Here is a 19362-nt window from a genome sequence, read left to right as displayed (position 1 = left end):
TATGAGGCTAGAGAACAGCTGTCCGTCTGTTCTCTTGCAAAGGAGCCTGCAATGTCAAGAGTGGGCCCAGCCCGTGAGCCATGGCTGCTGAGCCTGCGCGTCCGGAGCCTGTGCTCCGCAACGGAAGAGGCCACAACAGTGAGAGGCCTGCGTACAGAAAAAAAAAAAAAAAAAAGTTATGAAAGCAAGTGTGAATTTTCTTCCTTCGACTTCTCAGTAGTTATTTTCCACAAAATATTTGTGATACTGTCATTTTAAAGCAAGTCATTTACCACATCCAAGAGTACAGCCATCTTTCCCAAAGGACGAGTGTCTGCAAAAATGTCACTTCACCATCACATTCAGTAGACAATTTTGTTCCCAATCAGGTTAACCAACTAATCAAACAATGGAGAGAAAATCATACTCAGCAACTTTGAATCTTGTAATTGATGACTATGTTGACTCCAAGGTAAATCTCAAAATATCAGAAGAACTGGTTTCATAAAGTCTGTCCTCGATATGTTGTGATATTTTAAATTGCATATTTTCCAATACCTATGATTAGCTCTTGTCTGATCACGAAAAGAAAAAACATTTCTATATGCCCTTATACGAGGTGTCTTAGGATTTTTGTGAATTCAGATAAGGGCCAAGTATGGACCCAATTCTGCCCTCACAACCTTAGACAACAGATACAAGCTAACTATTTTCAAAATATTGAAGCAGAACATAAAATCCTTTTATAAAACTTTGATAACTGTGATAATTAATATCTGAAATGATGTATATGCTTGTTAACTTTCTCTTCTCTTTTATTTCTATGTCCATTAAACTTTTATTAATATCTGAAATGATGTATATGCTTGTTAACTAATTTTCTCTTCTCATTTATTTCTATGTCCATTAAACTTTCTTAATAAAAAAAAAAAAAAAAAAAAAAAAAAAAAAAAAAAAAAAAAGAGTGGGCCCAGGGTGTGAAGATTCTTAGCATTGGAGCTCTATTTTCAAAACTCCACGGTGAACATGATGGATAAGGCTCAGGCTCTCCCCATGGAGCTTAGAGACTCTAGGACATTATAAACCAGTTCTCCCTCCTACAGCCTCCAGGATCCCCCACCCGATCCATGCACACCACCCAGGGCCTTGCAGGCTCACTCTGTCCCCTTTGAGGAAGGGAGACCATCAGGTGGGGAGAGGAAAGGACTCAAAGCAGGGGGTCCAGACACCATCTGCGCTGGCAGCGGGGTGGGGGTGGGGTCCCATCTCTGAGCCCCACGAACTCATCCCACCCAGTGAGGAGCCAGAGGAAGCAGTGGGGGGTGTGCAGGAGGGTGGGAGCCCCACAGGGTCCATGTGGCTACATCCTACCTGCCATGAGCTGGCAAGCACTCTCACTCTCTGCCAATGTCCTCCACAGAGACCAACCCAACTCTTCACCAGAGTTTTCCAGAGCAGAGGGCAACTGATCCTTTTTCCTTCTCATCTTCATTTCCAGAGTCCCATCTCTGTGCTCTAGGGAAGTTCCTCCTTGAGTCTAACAAGCTGCTGCTCCCACAGCCTTTTTTTTTTCTAGGTTCCTCTTCCATTCAAATGCCTCAACCTTTCCAGCTTCTCCTTCAACTCTCCACGCCCCATCTTTCTCTCATCCTTCCTTCCCTGACACCTGCATTCATTCACTTTGGCCTCCTTGTATCCAGGCTTGGAAGAAGAGTCACCAACTGTCCCCTTTTGCCTGAGACTGTCCCAGTTTTAGTTCTAAAAGTCCTGTGTTTGCGGGAACCTCTCTGTCCCAGGGAGAGTGGGGCACCCTACCTGGAAGGTAGGATACTGCATGAGGCCCAGTTCAAGAAGCCAGATGGGAACAGGGTTTGAGTACAAATACAAAGAGGCCAGCAGCATTTTCCCACGTGTCCACAGAGACAAAGACAGACAGACAGACACACATACACACACACATATACACAGAGATATCCATAAACAGTCTCCAAAACAAAAACACAGTCCACACATCCAGAAGCAGACACCCACAGAAACACGGACACCCGCATTCAGATTCACACACAGACAAACCCTGCCTCACACCCGCATTCCTCGAGACAGGTGTGCGTGGACGCACATAGGCACGCACAGTACACCAACAACGCACAGCGGAAACACAAAAACTGACACAAACACCTACACACAAAAACACACAGTCATAGAGACAGACATCCACAGAGAGACGCTTATTTTATGACTCCTCAGAGACACACAGACACACATTCAGACGCCGACACAGAGGCACGAATAAGACCCCGGAGCACAAAGATGCCTTCACCTGCGCCCACAGACTGAGCCAATCCACAAATTCCAGAGCTTTTCCCTGTTCTGCCTTGGAAATGCTCACAGGTTTGGGGATGTTGGCTCGGCTCCACCTCACCCCCAGAGGAGAAGGCGGGCCCAGCCTGAAGGTCTCAGGGGACCCCAGCCTGAGGCTCACAGAACCAGATAGAGAGAGCACCCCCCCCCACCCTGCCCAACACGCCCTCTGCCTGGCGGGCCCTTCCCCCGCGCCCGTGCCAGGGCTGGGGACAGCTCTGAGAGCAGCCTCTCTGGAGAGGGGGTCGGGCGGCGGGGATGGAGAAGTGTGAGTGAAATGGGTTTATTACTGGGAGTCTGTTGCCTCGATTGGTATCGATCCCCGCGTGTCACCTTCCATTGCCACTAATGGGACATGAAGAGTCGCCACCAACACCACAGCCCCCGGCTGCACACACTCACCCACGGTTCTCCTCCCCTGTCCCCCCTGCATCGCACCCCGAAGCTGCATCCCAGGCTGCTTCATCCTCTCCTTCTGCCTCTTCTTTGTCTCCCTGAGTCTGATTCCAAAAGCTTCCGCGGCACCTCCTTTTCTTTCCCCCCCCTTTCCGGCCACCTAAGGACCTTACCCCTCCATTCAGGGGTGTCCCCTTTCCCTCCCCTCACTTCCTCTTTTCTCCCTCCTCTGGGTCCCGTCTCAGTCACCATCACTCCCGCATGGGGGTGCATTGGGCCCCACCCAGTCTTGGGGAGCGATGGGGGATTCACGGGAATGAGCCAGTGAGAACCACCCCTCTTTCACCAACAGCTGGCGAGGAGTGCTTATCAAGGGATAGTCTCCTTCTGTCACACCTGGACTGGCCAGACGGACCCTCCTGGAACCAGCCAAGTCCCCCACCTTCATTCATTCCACTGGCTGCCACGACCCCAGGCCAGATCCTGGCAGAAGAACAAGGAGAGAGTGAGGAAGAGGGCCTTTTTCTTTTCCCTCTCCCTGTTCCTCGTGGAGGAGATAATACCCCACCTGGCAAGCCCCTCACCCCCTACAGTGCCTGGGGAAACCCTCCCCAGGGCCTGATCTCCCATCTTTGGGTCTTCGGTCCTGCCCATGTTAATGTCAGATGGTTATGAAGGCACAAGTGAGACCTTAGAGGACCCATTCAGGGTGCTGAGGTCTTGATACAAAGTATGTCAGACAGTGTTGATAGACTGGGAATTTAGCCTATCGTGCTGGTTACTCAAGTATGAAAAAAAGTCACTAACCAGAACAGGAAAAGTCTACTTGCAGCTCAGATAGAGCATCCTTGGCTTTGCTACTGTGAAAGCAGTCTGCGCCATTACACCCTGGGGGCTGGCAGGGGAGCTGAGAAGAGGGGCTCCTCCCAGCCCCGCCCTGCGCCCCGATCGGCCCTGAGAGACTCCTCTCCAAGTGACCCTGGGAGATACCCAGAGCCAGCTCTAAGCCCCAAAGTGGGAAGGGCTGCCTCTTGTTGACTCCTGTCCCCAGACAGGGATGGGGTCTCCACCCACCCCCATCAGTGGGCCCCATTACTGTGTCAGGGTTGTTTAGGGGGCTGCATCAGGCCAGGTACAGTTACTAGATGCGAAGTTGTGGGTTTGAAGGCAGTTTAAAATGTTGAGGCTTTCTGTTACACGTTAGGGTAGTTGGATTAGCTAGAGTGTGGGAAGCTGGTCGGGTACCTTTTGGTTTATTCACTCGGCAATAATCTGTAGAGCAGCCTCGTGTCCAGGCACTGCACCAGGCACCGGATGCACACAGAGATGCTCAAAAGAGCAAAGGAAAGGGCTGGATTTGGTCAGGGGACCTTCCCTCCCCAAAGGGCACTAGGCCATCTGCCTGTGTCTCAGGGAAGAAACAGAGAGGCTCAGGGTCCCACCCTAGAAGCCAATGTCTGTGCCAAGTGCCCAGCTTCCTAATCCCACGCCGAGCCTCCCCTACAAGGGCCAGTGATCAAAACGTGAATTGTACAGAAAGGGTAGGGGCGGTGGCGGGGGGACTGCTGTGACCAGGTTTACAGGCATATGAGAGGAAGTGGGCAGGGAAAGCGTGTGGAGCAACAGAAAAGGTGAAACCCTAATAGTCTCAGAAGCAGCTGCTCTGGTTCTCACAAGGACTTGAAGTTAGCAATGTGAGGGACTTTCCTGGGAGTTGGGACAGTGGCAGGAAGTGGGTCAGCAGAAGAGCCTTGAGCCTCCCTCGCTGGAGGCCTTTCAGATGTCGCCCTCCCAGGAGAGCCTGTGGAGGCAGCAGGTGGTCTGAAGGATCTGTGGAGTCCAGGCCCACCGTGTAGGTCCCAGTTCTCCCACTAAACATTGTGCCACGACCTGCCCTTCCAATGGGGCCTTCATGGGGGAGGGTGGGGAACGGAATGGCTCTTCCTCCCCAGAATCCTCTCCTTGGCCTTGGCATCTTCCTGCTCTGAACTCAAATGGTCCTAAATCCTTAAATGAAGGAAATGGGATGGGGTAAAGGTGAGCAAGGGGCAGAGCCAGCTCGTCAAGTGAGAAAACACCAGTGACATCTGAGACAGGTGCCTGGGGTAACACGTCTTGGCACTAACCTCAGTCTTCCTGGCTATAGCTCTCTGTCCTCTATGGAGATCAAGTTTGCCTCGTCCTGGCTAATATTCCTCCCTTCTCCCTGCATCCAACTCCCTGGAACAGTGTTCTGGACCATCCCTCCCTTTGTAACCTCTTTCATTTTTGCCCTCGATGGGCTCGGAGCCCGGTCCTGCTGCCTCTTCCCCAACAAGGACCCTCTCTTCGTGGCCCCTAGCTCCTGTCTCTTCCAGCAATCAGCCTCTCTCTCACCTTTCCATCATGTTAGCTTCGGTTGATTTAACCAGAAAACAACCCCCAGAATTTAATTCCATGGCCCTCCATTCCAATCTCGATCAGCTCAAGGCTGGGAGGGGCTGTGTAATTATGGGGGAGTAGTGGGGGAGAGAGAAACTTGGCCTCCCAGAGTCAAGGAGAAAAAAAAAAGAAAATCATATTGATTCCCCAATGACAGCCATCAATCTTTTCCTCCCCACTAGGGATTGGGGAGATTGGACGCAGGCCCAACAGGCTCCAGGGTCCCTTGGTCCCCAGGACGTTAAAAACAGAGGCTCTGGTCTTTGACCTCCTCTCTCCTCTAGTTTCCCCTGAGGCCAGTTACCTAAATCCTCCATGCCCTCCCCAGTGTATTCTGGAATCCTACCACCTTTTCTTGTTCCTGCTATTTATTTAGCAGGGTATCTGATGCCCCTGCAGTTATTTTCTCCTGTCTGGTTTATGACTTAGTTGGCAGTTCTTCTTGCTGTCTAACTTTGAGTAGTATTTATAAAGAAAAGGAAAAATCTGTTTTCTAGAGCCCTAAGAGGAAAGAGACATAATAAGTGCTTTAAACACCTTAGAGAAAAGGTGACTGGGTAAACTATTTTCATTTTAGTACTTGAGACGAAGAGGAAATTTACAGATTATGAGGGTGCAACACCAGTATGCAAGCGGGGGTGGGACCTGGGACTCCGAGGGAAAAACAGGGAGTGAGGTAGTGTTAAGAGTCAGAGGTTATGAAGAGGGGGTTCTTGTCCAGGCCTGGACTCATCTCCACAGGACGTTCTATGAGAGTAGGGCTGACTTATAGTGGGAAGGGTAGACAGCTGGAAGGACTTCCCGGCATTTCAGTGTCCCTTTTCCTAAAACGGAAGCGGATGTAGCCCCCTCACCAGTCTCCCTGTTGGTCAGATGTTTCAGGAGCCATCTGCCCCAGAGGAAGGCTCTGGATGCAAAGGACCCAGTGGAAGACCCTCCCTCCCACCCTACCCGCCCACAGAGGTGGAGGGGGCTCACGGCCGTGGTGCCACTGGCCCCCGAAGGGTTAATGCTATTGTCTGAAAACCACATCAGCTCCCCTGGGAGCTTGGAGATCCCGCTCTCATTTTAAGTAACCCTAACTCAGCGTGTGATGAGCGAGGGGTCGCTGGGCGAGGAGTGCTCCAGAAGGAGCCGCTGGACTGAGCCCGGAGAAGCTGCTGCACCAAGGTAAGGGGGCTCTGGTGGCAGGTCTGCCACCGGGGCTGGCCAGAGGGACAGCCCTTCTCCTCCCCCACCCCTACCCCAGCTGTGGAGCCAGTCGCAGAGCAACTCGGAAGAGGAAAAGAAAGGAGACACAGGCACGGGTGAAAATGAGAGCCCAAGGGCCACACTGAAACCACCTAGGAGGGGCCAGGCTCTTCCATCCAGGTGTGGGACAGCGCAGAGGCAGGTGTAGGGCAGTCAGGGCAGAGAGAGGCGGGGACCCCGGAAAGACAGCGGGTCTGGCATGGCACCAGGCTCTTCTCCCCAGATGGGGCACAGCTGGGGTCAGATGTCGGCTCACTGGGGCAGAGAAGACTCCTGGGATAAATGGGGCCAAGTCAGGCTCTTGGGGCTGAATGAGTGAGAGTCTCAGTCGTCCCCGTGCCCTGTTGTCTGTACCTACAGGGAGTTCAGCGACTCAGAGAGCTCACTGCTGCCATCCGTGTGGCCAGGTTGAAGAGCAGTGGGGGAGGACTGACACTGAGGGCGTGGGCATCACAGCACGGGCACGCGAAGGAGCAGGAGGTGGTCCCAGGGAGGGCAGAGTTAAGGTTGTGTCCCCGTCTGAGCCAGGCTGGGATGAAGTGACATCTCTGATGGAGTGAAGGGATTCTGCCCCATCCATCTGCTTCCCTCGCTTCCCCAGACTCCTGGCTGCTTCCCAGAGAACGAGGTCCAAGAAGTCTGAAATCTAAGAGCTTGGGTGCCCCATGTCAGGCTCACCCCCGTGACAGTTGGGGCGGAGGAGGGCTGTGTGTGGCTGGAGAGGCACAGACGGTGATGCTCCCATGGCAGAGAGAGGTCTTACTCCTCTTCCCAACAGACAAGAGAAGAAGGACTGGGAGGAAGGTGGTGCCACTACCACTCCACCTCCAAGCCCTTTCTGGCCCTGCTCGAGGGCACTGAGGCCCCGTGGGGAGAGAGTCCAGGGCACATGGATGGAGTCTCGAGTTGGGTTTGGCGCTTAGTGGAAGTTGAAGCCAGGGATCATGGTAAGATTGGGTACGAGGGCCAGGGTTGAGGTGGAAGCTGGCAGCGGACATGGCATTGAGGGCTGGCGACTGGGTGAGACAGCGTCAGGGGCCCCCAGCTGGTGAGAGCGCCCTGGGAGGCCCGCTGCCTGCTGCATTCCTGGTCCCCCATTACTCAGCCCCAGACAGGCCTGCCGGCTCATCCCAGCTCAGCACTTGGCTGGGAGCTTTCACTTCCTCAGGCTGGCCAGACTCCTCAGCCACCTACAGGAGGGGATTTCTTGTCCCCTGGGTGGGGAGATGAAGGGAAGAATCGGGGGTGTCCAGTCAGGGGAATCCCCTGGGGCCCAGCTGATGGGAATGAGATGAAAGGAACTGACACTGAGTTTGTGCTGGGAGAGAGGGCAAGGGGCCGCTGGAGGGCTGGGGGTAGGGCAGGGGGACTGGAGGAGCCTGGGTCGGGAAGCTCGGGGCCTGGGTTTTAGTTTCCATCTCTGAAGCACAGGTGAGAGACAGGAGGGCAGGAGAAAGACAGAAAGTGACCAAGAGAGACAGTGACAGAGACAGCACAACAGAGGGCAGGCTGGGTGAGAGGTGGTGAAGCAGGGACACCCTCTAAGGAGGAAAACGGGCACGGGGGAGGCAAGACAGACAGATCACTTGATTTGTAGACAGGAGACAGTGTGATCTGTAGACACAAGACGCAAAGACAGGAATGGAGAGACCACGGGAAACTGAGACATTAGAGGATGGACAACAGAGAAAAAAGAAAGTGAACCGAGCTAGGGAAGTAAGACAAGAGAAGCCTGGTAGACAGGAAGTGGAAACAAGGAAGAATGAGACTTGAGAGGGGAGAGGAGAGAAGCTGTAAGGAAGGAGGAAACCGTTGAAGATTAAAGGTCAAACAAAGTGAAACAGAGACTTGGAGGGGCCAGACCAAGGGAGCAGTAGGTGTGAGGCTGGCAGCTGGTCTCCTGACACCCCAATTCCCGTTCCCCAACCCCTGGGTCCTTGAGGGGTCTGTGACTTTCCCCATGACTTTTTATTTATTTATTTATTTATTTATTTATTTTTGGCTGTGCTGGGTCTTCTTTTCTGAGCGTGGACTTTCTCTAGTTGCGGAGACCAGGGGCCGCTCTTCATCGCGGTGCGCGGGCCTCTCACTGTCGCGGCCTCTCTTGTTGCGGAGCGCAAGCTCCAGATGCGCAGGCTCAGTAGTTGTGGCTCACGGGCCTAGTTGCTCCGCGGCGTGCGGGATCTTCCCAGACCAGGGCTCGAACCCATGTCCCCTGCATTGGCAGGCAGACTCTCAACCACTGTGCTCCCCATGACTTTTAACTGCCCTTCCTGCCAGGTCTGGGGGTGGAGCATGGGGTTGTCTGGTCTTGGATTTCCACTCCAGGGAGTTACACAAACCTTTTAAATCCCACAGCCCCCAGGGACCACAGAGACAAGAGCCAGAGACAAGTCTGCAAGGGGCTGGAGGGGTGGGGGTGGGGTGAGGAGGAGGAAGGAGGGATTCAGGGGAAGTAGGGTGGACCCTGCTGGGGGCAGTGGCAGAGAGGGAGGTGCCTCTGCCAGGTGTGGGCCGATGGCAGGAAGAGCTGAGGCTGCGGGAGGGAGATGGGGTTTAGCTGGCCAGATTCCCAGCCAGGGAGCATCCAGAGGGGCTCCTCTCTGCCCTAGGCTGTCTGGGTTTGGCAGAAGAAAGGACAAGATGCCCTTGGTGAAGAAGGACATCGATCCCTGCCCCTCCCCCAAATTCCCCAAGGGAAAAGGTGTTGGCTTTGCCCTTCCGAGGCCCCCAGCTGGTCGTGCTCTCCCTCCTAAGCCGCTTTCCCTAATAGCATTAAGGGAGGTCTCAGGCCTAACCCCTCTCCACTTGGGGTTGAGATCAAGGGGAGAGACCAGAGGCTTCTAATCAGACTGGGGATTTGGCCAGAGGTGGGGCGGAGATGAGCAGTTTGCTCGATGCTAACAAGCAGAAAATAATACACACACATCCCCGCAGGCTGCCATCTCTGTATTTCCCTCAGTGCCCCTCAGGGCTGGTTTCTCCACTCTGATCTTTCTGTCTCCCAGGGCTGTATCTGAACCTCACCTGTGTCCACAGCATCCCCGATTTCCGCGATGCTATTTCTCTGTCTCATTCCCTCTGATTCACTCTCCTCCTCGCCGACCCTCCTGCCCTCTTTTTGGCCGCCTTTGAATTTATAACCAGTCCGTTTTTCCCGCTCATCAATCAAGCAGTCACTGAGAAGACTTCGTTGTGTCCAATCAATCAGATTATGGGGACAATCCACTTTAGCAGCTTAGAAGGGCCAACGACAAAGTGACTTTTGTTGCAAGTTTCTACTTTGCAGAGAGGCAGCCTTGTCTTGAGCTCTGACCTTTGTTTAACCCCGGGCGTGTTCCTGTCTTCCTCACCTCTCTGTATTCCACTCTGCCCAATCTGACTGTCCTCTGGCTTCCCCCCGACCCACACTGTTAATCATTTTTCTGGCCAAGAGCCCACCTCTCAGGTTTAGACTGGAGCACCTCCTTCAGGACCCAGGGCCTCCTGCCAGCCTCGCCTCTGCTCCCAAGTTTAATCCTCAACTTTTCTGCCCTGATTGACTAATTACCGCTCAGAGCCTGGAGTCAGACCTGTTTGCATCCGGCTCCACCACTTGCCCTGGGATCTTATGCAAGTCTTCTAATCTTTTGAACCTCGATTTCCTCAGCTTGCAAAACAGAGATAATAATACCCACCACGAAGGGTTGCAAAGATTCAATGAAGTAACATAAGAAAAACAAAGTCAAGCCCAATGCTGGGTTCATGATAGGGGCCCAGCTCATATTAACTAAACTCTTAAAAACGTAAAATCTGCTTGGGACATTTCCTTTGGCTCCAACATCTAGGTTAAGGCTCCCTTTTTTACCATCGTTATGGCTATTGCTTTTCGTAAATAATTACCTAAAACCTACATGTGTTGTAATGAGCGCTTGTGTGGGCCAAGGGGATTAATCCTATTAATAGTAATCAGAATGATGGTGATGATGACAATAATAATTGCTCGCTACTATAACCCTTCAAGAAACACAAAGCTCTTAAGAGCAGGCTCTCTGATCATTCAAGATTGGGTTATGGGCTTCCCTGGTGGCGCAGTGGTTGAGAGCCCGTCTGCCGATGCGGGGGACACGGGCTCGTGCCCCGGTCTGGGAGGATCCCACGTGCAGCGGAGCGGCTGGGCCCGTGAGCCATGGCCACTGGGCCTGTGCGTCCGGAGCCTGTGCTCCGCAACGGGAGAGGCCACAGCAGTGAGAGGCCCGTGTACCGCAAAAAAAAAAAAAAAAGATTGGGTTATGATCCTTTGTGATTTATGGTTCTCAGTATGTGTCCTCTTAGGCCACTGCACTGGATCCTGCAGTAGGGCCTGGTGGGGTTGTTCAGAGCCTATTAGAGAGCCCCAAGCTCCAGCACAAGAGGGAGGGAGCTGGGAGATGGGGGTAGTGGGGCAGAGTGGGATCACCTCCCCCAGCCTTAGGGAGCAGTGCCACCAGAGTGTGGGTTAAAATGAAGCACAAGGAGTTAAGATTAAACAGCAGGAGCAATTCTTGGATATAAAGGTAGAACTAAAATCTGCTCCTCTCTGAGGGTTCCCCATGGCCAGCTCAGGGGCTCCAGCAGAAAAGGACGGACTTGAGAGCAGATATTTGGCAGGACTTACCGTCGGGTGAGGATTTCCACATCCAGAACCAGCAAGCTCCTCAGACACGTGAGGATCCAGGAAGGACTCTCACAAACATGGGAGAGGCCAAGGAGGAAGTTGCAGCATTCAGGAAACCCGGGGTTTGACCCACTTTGGCTTCATAGTTTAGATTTTGTTCTTTGAGGGAGCAGGAGAGAGGGTTTGGTAGCCTACCTAGGTGGCTGAATATTATAAATTTTGTATTTTGTATTAAGTTCTTGCTTTCCACTCTTTCACTTAAGAGCTGTGTGACCTTAGAGAAGTTAGTCAACCCCTCTGAGCTCCATCTCATCTGATACTTCCCGTGAGGTTCAGGGTGTGTCAATTTCTCAGCACAGTGCAGAGTGCCCTGAGGGTCTGCTCTGCGGGGGGTTTATTGTTCTCTTCTTGCCAGATCCTAAATCTACCCTGAGGTCTCAAACCCTCCAGACCAGGAAACATCATCAGATCCAGCTGGAGGCACCGCAGCCCTAGGAATTCTATCTGCTTCCTCCAAGGAACAGTCCTCCTTTGGAATCTCTCACCTCTGCACCCTCTATTTCCCCACCCATTTTCCTAAGATGAGGTAGGAGACATCCCAATCATCTGGAGGTTAGACAGAGGAGGAACTTCCCAATGGAAAGAGCAGGAAAGGAAGGTGGGAGAGGAGTAGGGGCATCTGCTTCAGGGGAGGAAAGGAAGGAGAGAAGATTCCAGAATATCAGCTATCAGTTTAGAGACAGATGGATGGGTGGGAAAACCTATTCACCCAGATTCAGAGTGGGCACGGACCTACTCATAGCCCTGTATGCCTTAATTTCCAGAGATGCTCTCTGCTGGGGCCAGATTGGGTACCCTTGGACACACCTGCCCCCAACAGGCTGTAGGTTTGCCCACTGGCCCACCTGGAGCTCAGTGTTCCTTGGGAAAAGGAAAGCAAGAGACCCAGTGACCTCTTAGTGTGGGGGGAAGGAGGGCAGGGTTGGAATTCCTTGACTTTTTAATTTTATTTTATTGAAGTATAGTTGATTTACAATGTTGTGTTAATTGCTGCTGTACAGCAAAGTGCTTCAGTTATACATATATATGCATTCTTTTTCCTATTCCTTTCCATTATGGTTGATCCCAGGATATTGAATATAGTTCCCTGTGCTGCACAGTAGGACCTTGTTCTTGGGATTCCTTGACTTTCCAACACCCACAGCTCCTTAATGCTGTTTCCCATGGATTCTTGCTACTCAAAGTACAGCCCATGTACCAGCAGCGCTGGCATCACCTAGGAGCTTGTTAGAAATGCAGAATCTTAGGTTCCACCAAGTCCCACTGAATTAGAATCTTGCACTTTAAAGAGAACCTCAGGTGACTCTTACACACATTAGAGTTTGAGAAGCACTGCTACAGATGATTTGTTTCAAGTCTTAAGGCAGCACAGTATATGAGAAAGTGCCGTGGATTAGGAGTGGGGGCTGGGACGACCATACACCGTTGTCAAGTTGCTTTCCCTCTGCCCACCCCCATCCCACCCCCAAGCCAAATTGGGAACCAGCAAGATTCCATCTTCCTTGCCCATGGTTCATTAATTCAACAAGTATTAATAGGGCCCCCGAGAGTACAAGGCCCTGGGCTAGGATGGGTTCCGGAGAGCCAGCAGGGAAGAAGACAGCCAGGGCGCCTGACCACAGGGAGCTGCCGCTCTGAAGGGGAAGACAGATATTAAACACATAGTGACACCCTTGATAGATTCATCACCATTCATTGATTCTACCAACAGTCATTTCTTGAACATCCACGACACGCCAGGCGCTCTGCTAGGCACTCGAGACTCCTCAGTGAATAAAATGCACAAAAATCCCTCCTCTTCTCAAATGTAAAATTGTTCTAAGTACTATAAAGGCGTGGGTTTGTGTATCTGCCAACTCCTCTCACTCAAGGTTTAGAAAGAGCCAACAATTAATTACGTTTTCACTTGTCTCCTCCTGGGAAAAACCCCAATCCTGTTAAGCCCTGAGAAGAGGTCTCATTCTCTAAATCCCCCAGTGGCGGCAGGACCTAGGACCCTCTGCATTCCTCCCCATCTATAAAGCGGCTCAGCCTCAAGCCCCAAGCCCTGGGTCAGCCCCTGGCCAGTGAGGAGGTCCCCAGGGGAGGCTGGGCCCAGCCTGGCTAGAGGGGGGGAGCTTCCTGCCTCAGACCCTGCTCGCCTGCCTCAGTCTCCCTTTCCTCCCCTAGTCTCTTCCCTCTTCTCTCTTTCCTTCCTCTTTCACCTCCTTCTCCCCTGCCTTCTTTCGCTTCCTCCTAAGAGGGGACCATTTCCCCCCAAGACCCAGACACGGCTGTTGCTCCCCCGGAGTGGACAATGCACTGCAGCTGCCTGGCTGAGGGCAACCCTGCCATCACCTCCCGTAACTTCTGGATCTCAGGTGAGCCTCCGCCAGGTGTCCCAGCTGTGCTCCAGCGGTGCCCCAGAGGCCTCGGGAGCAGTGGGGCGGCTCTCACTGCCCTCTCCACCCCAGGCCTGGCCTTCCCCGACTGGGCCTACAAAGCCGAGTCGTCCCCGGGCTCCCGGCAGATCCAGCTGTGGCACTTCATCCTGGAGCTGCTACAGAAGGAGGAGTTCCGCCATGTCATCGCCTGGCAGCAGGGAGAGTACGGGGAGTTTGTCATCAAGGATCCAGACGAGGTGGCCCGCCTCTGGGGCCGCAGGAAGTGCAAACCACAGATGAATTATGACAAGCTGAGCCGGGCCCTCAGGTGAGAGGGGGCAGCCAACGTGGCCAGACAGGGCAAGAGTTCAAAGAAAAGAGCTGTGCTTTCTGGCACCCCTGGCAGATTCCCGCCCCTCCAAGGCTTGGGACATGCTCTGGAGTATGGTCAGATGTCCAGTGGCTATCCAGGGACAGCTTGGGGTTTGGCTTGGTGGCCTGGGGACGGGGCATGTGGCTGCGTCTCTCACTGCATCCTCCCTGTGCCACTGGGCCAACCCTTTATTCTCAACCTTGGAATCTCCAGATATTACTACAATAAGAGGATCCTGCACAAGACCAAAGGCAAAAGGTTCACGTACAAGTTCAACTTCAGCAAGCTCATCGTAGTCAGCTACCCTCTGTGGGAGTTGCAGGCACCGCCAGCCCTCCACTTGCTGCTGGGGGGCCCTGCTCTGTTTCGACCAGCGCTGGTGCCCATGGGTGTACAGAGTGAGGTAGGCATGAAAGCTGGTCCTGTCCCCAGAGCTCCACCGGAACCTGCCTCTCTGTCCAGGAGGCCCCCAGCCCTCCTCTCTGCCTCAGGGGCCCATCAATTTTCAACGTTCTTCTCCCCCTGCATCCTAGTCCCTGAGTGTCCCAGGGGTGGGGGTGATACTCTGAATCGCCCCTGCGTATTTAACAATCCCTATAGTAGAGCACCTGCCTATGACAGAGGGCAACTCCTTCTGTGCCAGGATCACAGGGAAGGGGGTGGGGGTGGGGGTGTCTCAGGGGAGGGTCCAGGACATGTGGGCAGTGCTGACTTAACAACCATTATGAGAGTATTTCATTATTTTAATGACCGGTCATTAAAACAAACAATGTATACTGGGGAATACATGCCAGGGAGGGCCCATTCAACCCCTGAGCCTGCTTTTCCTCACTCCCCAGCTCCTGCATAGCATGCTGTTCACCCATCGGGCCATGGCAGAGCAGCTGGCTGGGCAGCGGACCCCTCAAGGACCACCAGAGGCCTCCGGGGACAAGAAGGGAAGAGGCAGCATTGTCCACCGTGAGTGCTCAGGACTGGGGAGGGCCCAGGGAATCTTAAGCAGAGGAGGGGAGGACCCTTTTGATTGAGCACATGGGTGAGAGGGCATGAGTCAAAGGATAAGTCATGTATTCATTCAACACATATTTATTGCTCACCAGCTATTTACTAAGTGTGGGGACCCAGAGATGAAAGATGGCTCTCAAGATGCTCGGAGATCAGTAGGGAGCAGAGATGGGAGGATGGTCAGTGACCAGTGCTGAGGTTCAGGGAAGCATGAGGTGCTATGGGAATGCAGATGAGTTGGGGCTTCCTGGAGGAGGCTACACCTGAGCAGGTGAAGAAGATGCAGAAAGATGCCCAGGCAGAGGGAACAGCATTTGTGAAATAAAAAGCTGCAAGTGAGTGTAGTAAATCTGAAGATCTGCTCGTAGCTTACGTGGTGAGAGTAAGGTACGTGACAGGAGTGGGGACAAGGAGGAGGGTGAGAGACGAGGCTGGCGAGGCGGACAGGCATCTGGTCACGGAGGGCCTCAGAAGCCATGCTGAGGGGGCTTGGACTTGATCCTGTGGACAGGAGGGACCCAGATGGAGAGGCACATCCAGATGTTCATTTTACAAAGACGACTTGGGTCAATGTAGAGTTTGGGGTGGAAGAGGCATACAACTGATGTTGGAGGCTTTGAAGATCATCTAGGCAGAGGACGATAGGGACAGAACCAAGGCAAGGGCTATGGGTGGAGAAGGAGGCCCAACTGAAGAGAGATTGGGAAGATAAAGTTCACCTGTTCATTCCCTTATGCACTCATTTCTTCTTTCAACAGATAGCTCATGGGCTCCTGTTGAATGTGCCAGGCCCTGTCCTAGGGCCAGGGGTGCCAATGTGAGCAAGACTGCCTTTATAGAGGTTGTAGACAAGAGGGGGTTTGCGGACATTCAGTTAATAATCCAACAAGTAGATAAGAAATGATAATTGTGCTAACTGCTACAGGGAAGTTCAGGGTGCAGCCAGGAAGACTTCCTTGACAAAGTGACATTTGAGCTGAGACCCAAAATGTAAATCGGTGCCAGCTTAGTTCAGAGGGAGAGAGGAGAGCATGGCAAGCAGAGAGAATAAGGTGTGCAAAGGTCCTGGGGCAGGAAAGAAGAACCGGGAGGAAGCCAGTGTGACAGCACATGGTGATAGAGGGGGACATGGCAAAAATGCAGGCAGAGGCCAGTTCTTCCAGGACTGTAAGCTGGGAAGAGGCAAAGTCAGATTTTCTGTGAAAAAGATCACAGAGACACTTGACCAACACAAGGCTCTTCTGCAGAGGCCCAAGACCTATCCCTCCACTTCTGGCAATTTCATGGAACAAAGACCCATGGCCCTCACCCCACCCAAGTGCAGCTGAGAGCTCAGAGGTCCCACCTCCCAGAGAATGTAGGGCACCTGGCTCCGGGTCCTCATGAGCGCAGCCAAGGCTGTGGGCGTAGGGCGGCCCAAGACCTGCTAGGACTCGTAGGGCCAGACGTCTGGCTGCCTGGAGCAAGACAGAACCTGAACACCTCTCTGTTCTTCCACCCACACCCACCCCTTCCCAGTTCTGGGAATGCCTTGGGCACAGAGCTGCTCTCTTTGGGAAACTTTGAGGGGGAAACCAAAAAATATTCCCTGGTGAGCACCCGCTTGGCATGAGGTATTTTGCACCTGCCGGCCCTCTGCGGGTACACAGGCCCCGCCTGTGCTTGGGTCCTGGGGCACGCTAAGCAGCTTTAGGTCACTGGGAGTCTAGTAGCAGCCACATGCCCACTTCTGGATCGGGATTCCAGAAGGGTATGCCAGCCCTTCACTCCCCCTTCACTCACAGCATTTGGTGTCCAGAGAGGAAGCTGCTTCTGGCAGAAGAGCAGCCAGCACTACTGAGCCAGGGGCAGAAGCTGCAGGACCCCCCACCCCTGGGAAGGGGCGGGGAGGGGTAGGAGGACTCTTAGAACCATCTTCTCCACATGCCTACTCAGCTGTGGGGCCCTGAGCAGGGGACACTGCCCCCAGGAGCCCCAGGGGACACCACCTTCCTGGGGGAAAACAGCAGTCTCCACATCATCTAAGGACCCAAGAAAAGGACGGTGAACCTAGGAGAAGGTACACTCTGGCAGGGGTCTCCACGCTTTTCCTCATGAAGGATCATTTTTACTATTTTCCCCTTTCACAGATCCGACATCAGAAATATTGTTCCTACCAAATAAATTGGATGAATTAAGTAATAACTAAGTTGTTTTTCCAGTTTTTACGAACTATAGCCCTGCTGATGTCATCACCTTGGGTTGATACTTGCTAAGAAAAAATGTGGAACTGGAGTTAGGTTTTTTGAACTATAGAAAGTGCTGTGAAGTTCTATATAATCATCCCCAGAGATCCCAGGCTAGGAGTCCCTATTGCAGGATCCTGGGGAAACAGGGCAGATTTGGAAGGAATGCAAGGAGGGAGGGCTTCTTGGAGGAGGAGAGCTATAGGCCAGAGCCAGCCAGAGAAGGGGAAGGCTGGGGCTCACCCCACATGCTTGGCCTCACAGCTCAGCAGGCCCCATGATGCTGCTTGATCTTAGCTGGGAGCAGGGGTTTTATGGATGAAGGAACTGAGGACTGAGAATTTAAATGACAAACCCAGGGTCACACAACTAGATCTTTGCCCAGCTAGAATAGACCTAGAGTCCTTTGCTACAGGGACGAGGAGAGTGAAGAATGGATCCACTGAGTTATGGCAAAGAATATCCTCATTCATTCATCCAACACATTTTTATTGAGCACTTAATACGCACCAGGCTGGGTTGGATCCCAGGATCCAGAATAAAACAGACACAGTTCCTGCCACCACAGTGTTGGGAACACAGATATTAAATAATCACACAAATGACTCCTGATTCTGAGCAACAGGGCCCTGGAGGAGAGTACCAGGAAGGATGAGGGGGGAGTCCAGGGGCTCTCACCTAGGCTGGGAAGGCTCAGAGGCTTCCCCAAGAAGATGACATTTACGATAAGGAAGCAAAGAAAAAAGGAAGGTGCACAGGTGGGGAGAGAAGGTTTCAAGCAGGAGCAAAAAGAAATGGGAAGTGGGCAGAGAAAGGAGACATCTCCAGCGGTGGGGACTCACTGACCCTTTCTTTCTCTCTCTCTCTCTCTCTCTCTCTCTTTCTCTCTCTCTCTGTCTCTCTAGGACTTGGCTCTGCCCCAGCCCCCTGCCGGCTCAGCCCTTGCTGCCATTTGGGGAGCCCCCAAGACGAGCCTCCCAGTTTTGCCTCCTTCACGCCTCCCCTGCCACCCCCTGTCCCCTCTGACTGGCCCCACCTCCCAGGGCCTTTTTTGCCCCCTGTCCCCGCAAGGCAGCACTTCCCAGGGTCTTCCATGCCTGACACCCTGCTCCCAGGACCTGCAGGGGCCCCAGCGGCCCGGCATTTTCCAGGCCTTCCTCTGTTGGCCGGGCTGGCGCAGGGGACTGGGGAGAGGCTCTGGCTCTCAAGCCTGAGGCCCGAGGGGCTGGAGGTAAAGCCTGATCCCACAATGGATCCCAGGCAGGGCTTCTCCTCAGAGAGGCAGGAACCCTACATTGTAGAGGAAAGTCCTGTGTCCCCCAATCTGGAGAACTTCAAAGCAGTGTGGCCCTTGGATCCTCCTTAATGGGGGAGGAAGATGTGAAGTGGGGGGGTGTCCCCCAAACTCCATCTCACCTCTTATCTACCTCCCTTCTGGCTTTGCTCCTTCCCCTGGCGGGAAACAGCTTTAAATTGTAAAACCATCTGAAGGAACGGAGTTGCACCCAAGGAGATGGGGGGCAGGGAAAAAGCGAATGAGGGGATGGGGAAAATTGAGGCAGAGTGCCCCCTCCCACCAAATTGCTAATCAGATTAAGGAGACATTCTTAATCTCAACTTTTTTTGAGGGAGAAAGAGTATAAGGTTTCCATAGGATTCCATCATTTGAAAGACCCTATACCTGCCCACATGAGATGGGAAATTAAGGGTCTAAGTTGGGGAAGGGTCAGGAGTTGTTTTGTTCCCAGAGTCTCAGGGCAACTCCTTTCTTCGCGGGGGCCCTTGTTCCTCATCAGGCTAAGGTCTCCCCACTCTCTCCTGCCCCTCCGTGCAGCTCTCTCCGATCCCACTGATTTCTGTGACCCTGGGAGCTCCTGTCCCCTCCTTTCCCCAAGACCCAAGCAAGTGGGGTCAGGAGGACGCCAGTATCAGCTCTGTAATACTCCACTGCAGACCATGAATAAAATGCCCTTGGCAAACCTCCCTCTTGGCTGACCACCCCCTGCTGCGTTCCTGCTGCCCTCTGATCTGGTGTGGAGTTAAACACCACCCAAGATTCCTGATGGGAAGTGGCGAGGGGGGTTGGGGAGGAGGAGTAGGAACCAAGCAACAGTAGGAATCAAGCCAGCCACTCTCCTCCCTTCTGCTGCCATCATGTCCCAGAGAGAAAGGCTGAAACTGTAGCCAGAGGAGCTGCCCTGGCCAGTGAGAAACCAGCCTCAAGGAAGGAACCTAAGAGCAGAGCAGGGGTCTTCACAGAATGACCCCCAGATCCCTGCCATGGACCTCTGA

General features: G+C 53.1%; 1 protein-coding gene across 1 annotated transcript; it reads left to right on the top strand.

Annotated features, from left to right (window-relative positions):
• The first annotated feature begins 13400 nt into the window (after positions 1–13400).
• ETV3L (ETS variant transcription factor 3 like) lies at positions 13401–19054 on the top strand. The gene is made up of 4 exons (XM_059054263.2): positions 13401–13795; positions 14054–14243; positions 14680–14800; positions 17976–19054. The coding sequence occupies exons 1-4, from the start codon at positions 13401–13403 to the stop codon at positions 18434–18436; spliced, it is 1167 nt and encodes a 388-aa protein (XP_058910246.1). The 3' UTR covers positions 18437–19054.
• Positions 19055–19362: the final 308 nt, after the last annotated feature.

This window comes from Kogia breviceps, chromosome 1 (assembly GCF_026419965.1).
Source record: "Kogia breviceps isolate mKogBre1 chromosome 1, mKogBre1 haplotype 1, whole genome shotgun sequence".
NCBI lineage: Eukaryota > Metazoa > Chordata > Mammalia > Artiodactyla > Physeteridae > Kogia > Kogia breviceps.
This window is presented reverse-complemented; position numbering and strand designations above follow the sequence as displayed.

What these genes read in the sequence shown, in the direction of transcription:
- ETV3L (XM_059054263.2), top strand. Translation starts at nt 13,401, where the DNA reads ATGCACTGCAGCTGCCTGGCTGAGGGCAACCCTGCCATCACCTCCCGT. An exon ending in AAGCTGAGCCGGGCCCTCAG is followed by an intron (nt 13,796 to 14,053) that starts GTGAGAGGGGGC and finishes TGGAATCTCCAG; the next exon opens with ATATTACTACAATAAGAGGA. An exon ending in CCATGGGTGTACAGAGTGAG is followed by an intron (nt 14,244 to 14,679) that starts GTAGGCATGAAA and finishes CTCACTCCCCAG; the next exon opens with CTCCTGCATAGCATGCTGTT.